Genomic DNA, 9,801 nt, shown 5'->3' with positions numbered 1-9,801 from the left:
TGAATAGTTCAATTTTAAGGAATTGATTAACTTGTATCGTCATACAATTAATCAACTTGTCTATTAAGGGAATTGTCCTTTAGGTGTGACCTTAAGGGATCAACTGATCAGCATCGTCGAACGACAGTAATGTCAAACTCTAGTTAGCCAATCATTACTGATTAATGTTGATCAGTTGACTATACAAATGAATCATCCCTTACGTATTCTTAATTTGAGATTTAAACATGTGATCGCACAATTGTTGAGGACACATACCCCAACAAGATTAACGATTTAGGCTAGTTAAATTACAAATGAGAATAACTAATTGAACTTAAGCACTTGAGGTACAATTAGTATTACAATAGGTCTTGGTATAGACGGGTGGGGCGAACAGACGGGTAAAGACCTCTAATAAAATGGGTAGGGGGGACAAGGTGGGGCACCCCCATGTGCTCCCCCACTTTATGGCAAATGGGTATTTTGTGAGGTGAAATGATATCCGTCTATACGTATAGACGGATAATGTCCGTCTATAGTAAGAATTTGTGTTAGTATTATACCTTACTTAGGGATACACTTGGGAAAAGTGAAAGAAGGAGGGTAACACGTAAAATAATAAAAAAATGAAATTCCTCACCTATACTTCCCGGCTTGTCGCTACCATTCACAGGATCTCAACAAATTCCTCACCAAATTCGACTCCCACAATCACACCCTAGCCGGCTCACCGCCGTATCACTCACAGCAGCTTCTCACAGGCGGCATTTCCAGCACCCACCGACCACCACCATGCTATTCGATTGTAAGTATAATTATAATTGTTAAGGTTTTGTTTCAATTAATTGTTAGGATGTTTAAGATGATCAATTTTTAGCGTGTTAAATGTTAATTGCAGGATTGTAATAGGGCGTCAATTGTTAATTCATCACTCCTATTCCACTCTTCCGCCCATCATTATTCGGTACAATTCTTTACCTCTCTAATTTCATAAATTCATTGTGCCTGAGATTCCTCTTAATTGTCACTTACTTCTTTTGATTTAACTTAATTGCAATTAGGTCAGCTTTTTAAGCGGATAACTTTAAGTGGCGTCCGTTTATCGTCCAATGAAATGGTAGTACTCCCTCCGTTCCAGTCAATAGTTATCATTGTTTGAAATAAACAATGATAACTATTGATTGGAACGGAGGGAGTGGAATATAAGGGGATGGGGGACTGTCAGGATTGTCATGACATAAAACTAGGTGTTATAGGGGTTTCTCAGTCATGTATTCGGAAAGTGAGAAGTTGTCCTTATTTGCGCTTTTTGCTTATTGCCTGCCTCAATTATCTCTGGATGATCTTATGACCAATTATGACGTTCAATATTGGTCAACTACGATTAGATTCTTTTCTGGTGTCTCACAAGATACAGTCTATTGAACCTGATCAATCAGGATTGAAATTGTTTGGAGAATATAAGCATTCGTGACAGTACGGTTGAGCTTTATGTTGAAGTGAGGATGTCTTACGATATGCAGGCATGTAGTTAAACACTCTGATGTCTAGTTAGATAATTTTTGTGTACTGAAGAAAAAAAGAAGAATTTTTTACTCTCTTAAAGAAAAAAGAGTAATTGGCAAACTTCGTTTTTTGAGCAAAATTTGATCCTGTTACTATGCACAATGTTAATAAAATGTTCTGTGAAACATGTATTTTGGCTAAGCATCACTCTTTGCCTTTTAATAGAAGTATTTCCCATGCTGTTAAATGTTTTGATCTTGTTCATATGGATTTATGGGGACCATATAAACAGTCTGATAGGACTGGTGCCCAGTCATTCTTAACCATACTAGATGACTATTCCAGAAGCACCTGGACTTTTTTGATTCAGCAGAAAACACAAGTGCCTCAATTGATAAGCAATTTTCTTAGTTTGGTTGAAACTCAATTTAATACCAAGGTTAAAATTATAAGATCAGATAATGGAACTGAATTCTTTCAAACCCACTGTAATGATTTATTTGCATCAAAGGGTATTATCCATCAGAGAAGTATTGTTGGCAGGCCTCAGCAAAATGGTAGGGTAGATGGATGTGGGGGTGGAGGGGAATAGGGGATGCAGCCCATAATCGAAAATCTTTGTTTTAAAAAAATAATGTGACTGTAAAATTATTTCACGCAGCATTGCGTCTCCTATACAGATTCATGTCTTTCTTCCATTCTAAAAAAAATACTTCGTATTTGTTGACATCTAAAAAAAAAGTATTAGAGATAGTGGTTGTTTGGTCCAAGTAGGGTGTTTTATTAGCTCTTACAATATCCCAAAGCCCCATGAAGTTTCCAGACTTTATATACATGATACAAACTAGAAAAAACCAAAACAAGGATTGAGGCTTGACTGAACACATGATATACACGAAGCACAGAAGTCAAGTATTATGAGTTGTTCCAAACTAACATAGTCGTGATAATCAACAACAGCAAATTAATGACCTGCCGATCAACCTAACAACGACCTGTCGATCAACCTAACAACAATGGCGGAAACTGAAGATCAAATCGGGAAACAAAACCAGCATCATACTGACGAACTAGCAGATGCACTCAATCATCTTTTCAATGGCGTTTCCTCAATGATTACGTCTGAGCTTAAGGTTTTTCCTGCTTTCCCTGTTTCAATCGTAAATCTGGAGTAATTTATTTTTGTGAATTAGGTTTCATCAAAATCTTAATTATCAATGTATCTTTGTTTTTTTTCACTAGTTTAGAGTCTCTAGACCTAATTTCCATTATCATTCATGAGCCACTAGGTTTTAATGGAATTATTATAATTTGCTAGGATTGTTGATGTTAATTAAGTTTGTTTGTATGATTTATATGTAAACCTACTTTTGCTGGTTGATTAGTGATCACTGACGTAAACCTAATTAGACGAATATTGAAGAGTTTGTCAACCATAGTTGGCAAATTTTTCTGACGAGAAAGGATAGCATAGTGTGCAAATTTAGGCAAGGGTGACATTGAGTTGTATCGTGGCGCGTTGCATTAGTGGGGGCAAATCAGTTATCTGGAATAATTCAAGTGTGATGGATTCAAATGAAACAATCGCAGTCTCAAGAGTCTCAAGAAGTTTCGCTTTGACGGAACTAGGAAATAATTCTCTTTGGAATTTGGGTGTCCTATGATGTCATACTTTCTTTCCATTCATGAGATCGCTACTAAAACAGTATTTAGTTGTCGGCTCAATAAATCGCTAAAAGGTCTAGAAATTAAAAGGGCGTTGATGGTATGATTGCCAATCACAAAAGACGTGTCAATTTATTGAAAGTTTCACTATTGATAGCGGGGAGCTTCTTTAACTACTCTGCCAAAATGTATCAACTAATTGATGTCATGTTTTCTCTTCCATAACCATACAACAACAACAACATTACCCCAGTGCCTCAATGGCTCCCGCAAATTGCGGGGTAAGGGGGGTCGGATGTACGCAGCCTTACCCTTGTGTTAGCAACACAAAGAGGTTGTTTCCGAATGACCCAAGATGAAAATTGCGTCGAGAACTCCATCGAAGGACCGCTACTTCACAAGAGAAAGAAGCGCAGCCACTTTAGTGAGTCATTTTGCTTTATTCCATCATAATCCAGAACCAAAGAGTAATGAATCTTTGGCTCCATTGGAAATATGGACTTCTCTTCCATAACCATGATTGCCAAAAATATAAGTTCCTTACCTGCGTTAGTGAGTTGAATAGAATTTGCAATAAGTTCATGAGGAATATATTATAAATGTTACTTTTGCTAAAACATACACTATTTGACTCTTTTTCTTTGATTTTTTTTTTGTTCTTTACTTTTGCTAGCTTTTTCCTAGTTTGTTCGTTTTTTAGGAATTTTTCTCTCTACAATTTTGAAGCATGGAAACTTCCTTGGGCCTTGGGATATAGTAAGAACTAATAAAACTCCCTGCTTCAACCAAACAATTAGAATGTCATTTTTTTTAAAAAAAAAAATTGTTGGACAAAGTGATTGAGAATGTGTTTTCGATCATGGAGCTAATTTTGGAGATATTCAACAGTTTATTGATTACTCTTTTTAAGTGGTTGCTGTAATGGTAATTGACAAACAAACAAAGGGTTATTGAGTATAGGATTGAAATGAACATTGTGTGCGTGCAGTGTGCACATGCACATGCGTGTTGGTTTGCGTACACGGTGAAAGGTATTGGTGATGCTGGTTCTGCATATTTTGTGTTGTGATGTAAAACACTCAAATCTAACTTGCAATGTGCCACATGTTTCAGGGGACGAACAATCTCCTCGAACTATTGGAAAAAATGAATCTTAGAGTGGCAGAAGAGTACAATAGTTATGGTGATGTTGCTTCAGGCTTGAGAGTCTTTGTGGAGCAACTGAAACAGAAGAGTGGTGGGTTTGATGAGTATGTTCACCAGATTGATGCGATAGATCAGCAAGTGACGGAATTTGAAGCTGTAATCTCAATGCTTGATAAATATGTGTCTGTGTTAGAGAAAAAGGTGCAATCAGCGTACCAAAATCCACCGTCTTAATTGTAATCTTTCCCTTCTTTTATTCCTTTTTCTTTTTTCTCTTTTCTCGAGACCTCAATTTGTGCATTTATTGAATTTTCTGGAAATTGGCTTGATTATGGCGTTTTAAAACATACGGAGTACTAACTAGTTTTGTGACCCGTGAAATTCACGGGTTGTTCTGTTTCTAGTGTAATACTTTAGTGATTTAATACAATAACATACTACGATAAATTCAATTTACGGTTTTCATGTTTTAAGGGTTGTATAAATTCAATTAGTCTTTTATACAACAGTTTATCAGAAATTAAAATTTCATACATTAAATATACTAAGATACCCCTATCAAAACTAAAGTAACTCAATGCAAGCTAAAATGAATTAATAATATAAGTATTCATATAATCAAATTAAACAAAACTATATTATCAAACAAAGATTCCCAAAGATAGAGCACCCTCACAAATTAGATATCAAAATTTCATCAACAATTCTGAAAATAACATAAAACACACAATTAGAAATGTTATGACAAAACTAACATTTCATACCCCTATAAAATTGAAGCTAATACAACAATAAATTGGGGAACTAAAATTTTTAAAGCAGCAACAACTTGAACAACAATTGGATCATTATTGCCGAATACTTCACCTATTAAACAATATTATACAAAAAATGTTATGTCATCCCCTCAAATTTTCCACCTTTTAGCCATATATTTCAAAATATATATAATAAATACTCAAAAAATTATTAATCATCCACGATTCCACGTTGATGTCACCAATCTTTAGTTAGTATGTAAAATATAGTTGTTTAAGCAATCTTAGTATTTCACTTCTCTTTATAATCTTCTTTCTTCAATAAATCATACATATTAAAAAAAGTAACACAATAATAGTGGAATTTGTTTTATGCAATATTATCGTTATTAACTTAGTTTCACCTTAAGTAATGGAAAAAAGAGGGAATGATAATCAAATCGTAGAGATGTAAGTATATTTACCTTGGAAGAGCTTAACACAATAAATAATCTTGATAGCACCTAAATGAGAACAAAACAAACACATACACGAAATTGAAAATGTGATGAACACTTCATAGCCCAATGAAACTTCCAATAAAAAAACAAAAAAACTAGTTAATAATATCGGTGACACATACCATTCTACTAACGATAGAGATAAGAATTTTTTTTCCTTACAAATTTTGCCTTCCATAAAAAATATATAAACAATTGAGGATGCGTTTTATGGCTATTAAATATTATTTTTTCATTATTATCAAATTTAATATAGGTATAAATAAAGATCAAGTTCATGACTTTTGAGCATCCATTTTTCATTATTATGAAGTTTAATATAAACATAAATATGAGAAAATGAGAAATGGTATGTAAAAGGTTTGCATTATTATTATTATTATTATTAATTTTTTTTTTCTTACAAACTCCAACTTTGCATGAAAGTCGTTTAAAAAGTTATCTTGTATATGTAATTAAAATATGACATATTGATGATGATAGATATTTTGGTTTTCCTTTTAATTATATTTATAAATGTGTAGATATTAGTAGCTTTATAATCCAAATTATTAGATTTTTTATTTACTACATATCAGACCTTTTAACTACTATCTTTATGGTTAAGAAGCAGTTAGATGAACAAATTGAATGATTTAAATGATGAGAGTAAATTTTTAATTTATTTTTATAATTTAAATCATGATCTTATGGTTTCCACACAAAAATAAATATTACTAAACCTTATAATGAGTTTTAATAAAATTATTAAAGTAGCCTTAATATTAACAATATAAATTAATAGAATTTAATTATGATAATCCTACATGGCAAAAAATTAAATGTATTAAGTTGCCTTTTAACTATATAATTAAAATATGACATATTGATGATGATAGATATTTTGGTTTTCCTTTTAATTATATTTATAAATTTGTAGATATTAGTAGCTTTATAATCCAAATTATTAGATTTTTTATTTACTATATAAGACCTTTTAGCTACTATATTTATGGTTAAGGAGGAGTTAGATGAAAAAATTGAATGATTTAAATGATGAGACTAAATTCTTAATTTATTTTTATAATTTAAATCATGATCTTATGGTTTCCACACAAAAAAAATATTACTAAAACTTATAATGAATTTTAATAAATTTATTAAAGTAGCCTTAATATTAACAATATAAATTAATAGAATTTAATTATGATAATCTTACATGGCAAAAATTTAAATGTATTAAGCTGTCTTTTAACTATATAGTATAGATTATATAGATTTATAGATGTGACATTCGTAATGCACGCATGGTTTTTCTTCGCCTATGTGGCTTTGTCTACGTGGCCTTTTAAGGTTACCCTTTTAATATAGTTTTATAGATGTTGGTTCTCTGTGACGCACATGATATATGATTTGGCTTCTATGTAAATACTCCTTGGATCGCCGTTGCTTAGAACAAAGCTTGAGAGGGAGGAATAAGGTTATAGATGGTAGGTTGAAAAGGCGCTTTGTGATTTGTGGAGGAAAACACATTACTGGTTCTTCTGGGTCTCTTGCTATGAAATGTAACTTCTTGTTTGTTTCTCGATTTAGTTGAATCAATTTTTCGTTTCCCCCTAGGATTTTCAGTAATCCTATTTTGACATGGCAATATTATTAGTCATAGATAATTAGATATACATGTACTCGTATTATATTTCACTGCTAGATCATGAAATAATTGTTCCTCGTTCTGTAACAATTTGGAAAGTAATTTAAATTTGAGATTATCTTGTTGAATTAACCACTTTTATTTGGTCTCAACTTCTTAACGTAATGCTAAAAACAGACCAACAAAAACCATGTTGAACCCCTCTCATCTCGCCATTGAGGGAAGCCATTGGGGAATTGGTGTGAAATGAGATGAGATATTGAAGATAGATAGTATACTACATTGTTTAGTTTCATAAGAACTCAAAAGAGTATTCAAATAGTAAAAGTAATGTTATGTTATTCAAGTGGTTTAATAAGAATGTCTATCATATGATTTGAGCACAACATGCATGAATTGTTTCAAAGATTATAATGCCTAATATTTGAACAACCTGTTGTATTAAAATGAAAATGAAGGGGACAGTGACAGAGCCAGGAAATGAATCTAATAGGGGTGAAAATTTTATTAAACTTTATAGTTTATTAGATGTATAGATATGTTAATTATTTAACATACAAAAATATAATATAAGTAGGTTATAAATATTTTAATTTAGGTTCCGTAATATATAATATTGTATAATTCTTTCGATTTGATTTAATGCATATATGTAATATATTTATAAATATATAATCCTCTTAAAATTGCATGCCTAAGTAATAAAAGTAATTTCGTCAGTAAAGAAAAGAATTGTAGTAACATTGGATATAGTTATATGATAGTAATCACTCATTTGAATAGTAAAAGTAACAATATTATCAGCGAGATTAGTGAAAGTGGTGGAAACAGCAACGGGAGTAGTGAAATAATCAATATTAATGCGGCAATAGCGAAAGTAAAAATAATTAATGCAAGAGTAGTGAAATTATCAATATTAACGCGACAGTAGTGATAGTAACAATAACTACGGCGGGAGTAGTGAAAGTAACAATGATTACGGGCAAGTAGTGAAATGATATTACTATTATTTCATTAATAAGAGTAAAATATTAATAGTGGGAGTAGTGAATTTGTCTCAAAATTTATTTAATCGTAATTTTAGGATATGTCGTAGAAAAATATATTAATGATAAATTTATGGGTTATGTAACTTTAAATAATTTTATTTAATAAAAAAAAATTTAATAATAAGTAGAGGTAGAAGAAAGTTATACAAATTAATTATACTATATAGTTTTAAATCACTAGGACCGTGTGATGGACCCGATTAAGGGATTTCAATGCAAATATTATATAGTTTAGGTTAAAATTAAATTATATAGAAGGTTGATAATTTTCCTAAACATTTGTAAAAGACTAAAACAAGGTCAATTTTCTTGAAATAAAATAATTAATTAAGAAGATCAATTTCCTTAAAATAAAATAATTAATTAAGATGGTCAATTTCAAGGAGACTAAAAGAAAGAAGATGCATGGTAATTTTCCTAAATATTTATAGAAGACTAGAAGATGGTCAATTTCCTTAAAATAAAATAATTAATTAGTATAAACATGTACACTTATGATGTTAATTATTATCATCATAAAATTATATATTAAATTTAAAATCTATGCAATTTTATTAAACTTTATAGTTTATTAGATGTATATATATGTTAATTATTTAACATACAAAAATATAATAAGTAGGTTATAAAAGTAATTTCTTAAAATTGCATGCCTAAGTAGTAAAAGTAATTTCGTCAGTAAAGAAAAGAATTGCAATAACATTGGATATAGTAATATGATAATAAACACTCATTTGAATAGTAAAAGTAACAATATTATCAGGGAGATTAGTGAAAGTGGCAGAAACAACGGGAGTAGTGAAATAATCAATATTAATGCGGCAATAGTGAAAGTAACAATAATTACGGCGGGAGTAGTAAAATTATCAATATTAATGCGGCAGTAGTGACAATAACAATAATTACGGCGGGAGTAGTGAAAGTAACAATGATTACGGGCAAGTAGTGAAATGTTATTACTATTATTTCATTAATAAGAGTAAAATATTAATAGCAGGAGTAATGAATATGTCTCAAAATTTATTTCATCGTAATTTTAGAATATGCCATAGAAAAATATATTGATGATAAATTTATGATTATGGAACTTTAAGTAATATTATTTAATGAAAAAAATTAATGGTAAGTAGAGGTAGCCCGGGCGAAGCCGGGTACCAATACTAGTAAGAACTCAAAAGAGTATTCAAATAGTAAAAGTAATGTTATGTTATTCAAGTGGTTTAATAAGAATGTCTATCATATGATTTGAGCACAACATGCATGAATTGTTTCAAAGATTATAATGCCTAATATTTGAACAACCTGTTGTATTAAAATGAAAATGAAGGGGACAGTGACAGAGCCAGGAAATGAATCTAATAGGGGTGAAAATTTTCAGCGGAGGCAAACAGATAATGGTATAAGGGGAACTCGGAATTTTTTCGGAAATTTGAACTAATTTTTTTGCGATTTCCATCCGCCAGCGGGGGCGAGCAATTGGTCAACAATAACCTTAAATCGGTCGTGAAGAGATGCAAATACCTCATTAAGGAGTTGAACAACTCGGCCAAGCTAGAACACAGTTG

The 9,801-nt window shown here is 31.2% G+C and overlaps 1 protein-coding gene across 1 annotated transcript; it reads left to right on the top strand.

The window, feature by feature from the left end:
* Nucleotides 1-577: 577 nt before the first annotated feature.
* LOC141643222 (biogenesis of lysosome-related organelles complex 1 subunit 2) lies at nucleotides 578-4,695 on the top strand. Its single transcript, XM_074452277.1, has 4 exons — nucleotides 578-787; nucleotides 881-946; nucleotides 2,449-2,621; nucleotides 4,267-4,695. The coding sequence occupies exons 3-4, from the start codon at nucleotides 2,505-2,507 to the stop codon at nucleotides 4,531-4,533; spliced, it is 384 nt and encodes a 127-aa protein (XP_074308378.1). The 5' UTR covers nucleotides 578-787; nucleotides 881-946; nucleotides 2,449-2,504; the 3' UTR covers nucleotides 4,534-4,695.
* The last annotated feature ends 5,106 nt before the right edge of the window (nucleotides 4,696-9,801 follow it).

Source organism: Silene latifolia, chromosome 2, assembly GCF_048544455.1.
Source record: "Silene latifolia isolate original U9 population chromosome 2, ASM4854445v1, whole genome shotgun sequence".
NCBI classification, from domain to species: Eukaryota; Viridiplantae; Streptophyta; class Magnoliopsida; order Caryophyllales; family Caryophyllaceae; genus Silene; species Silene latifolia.
Note: the sequence above shows the minus strand (reverse complement) of the source record. Positions and strands in the feature narration are given on the sequence as shown.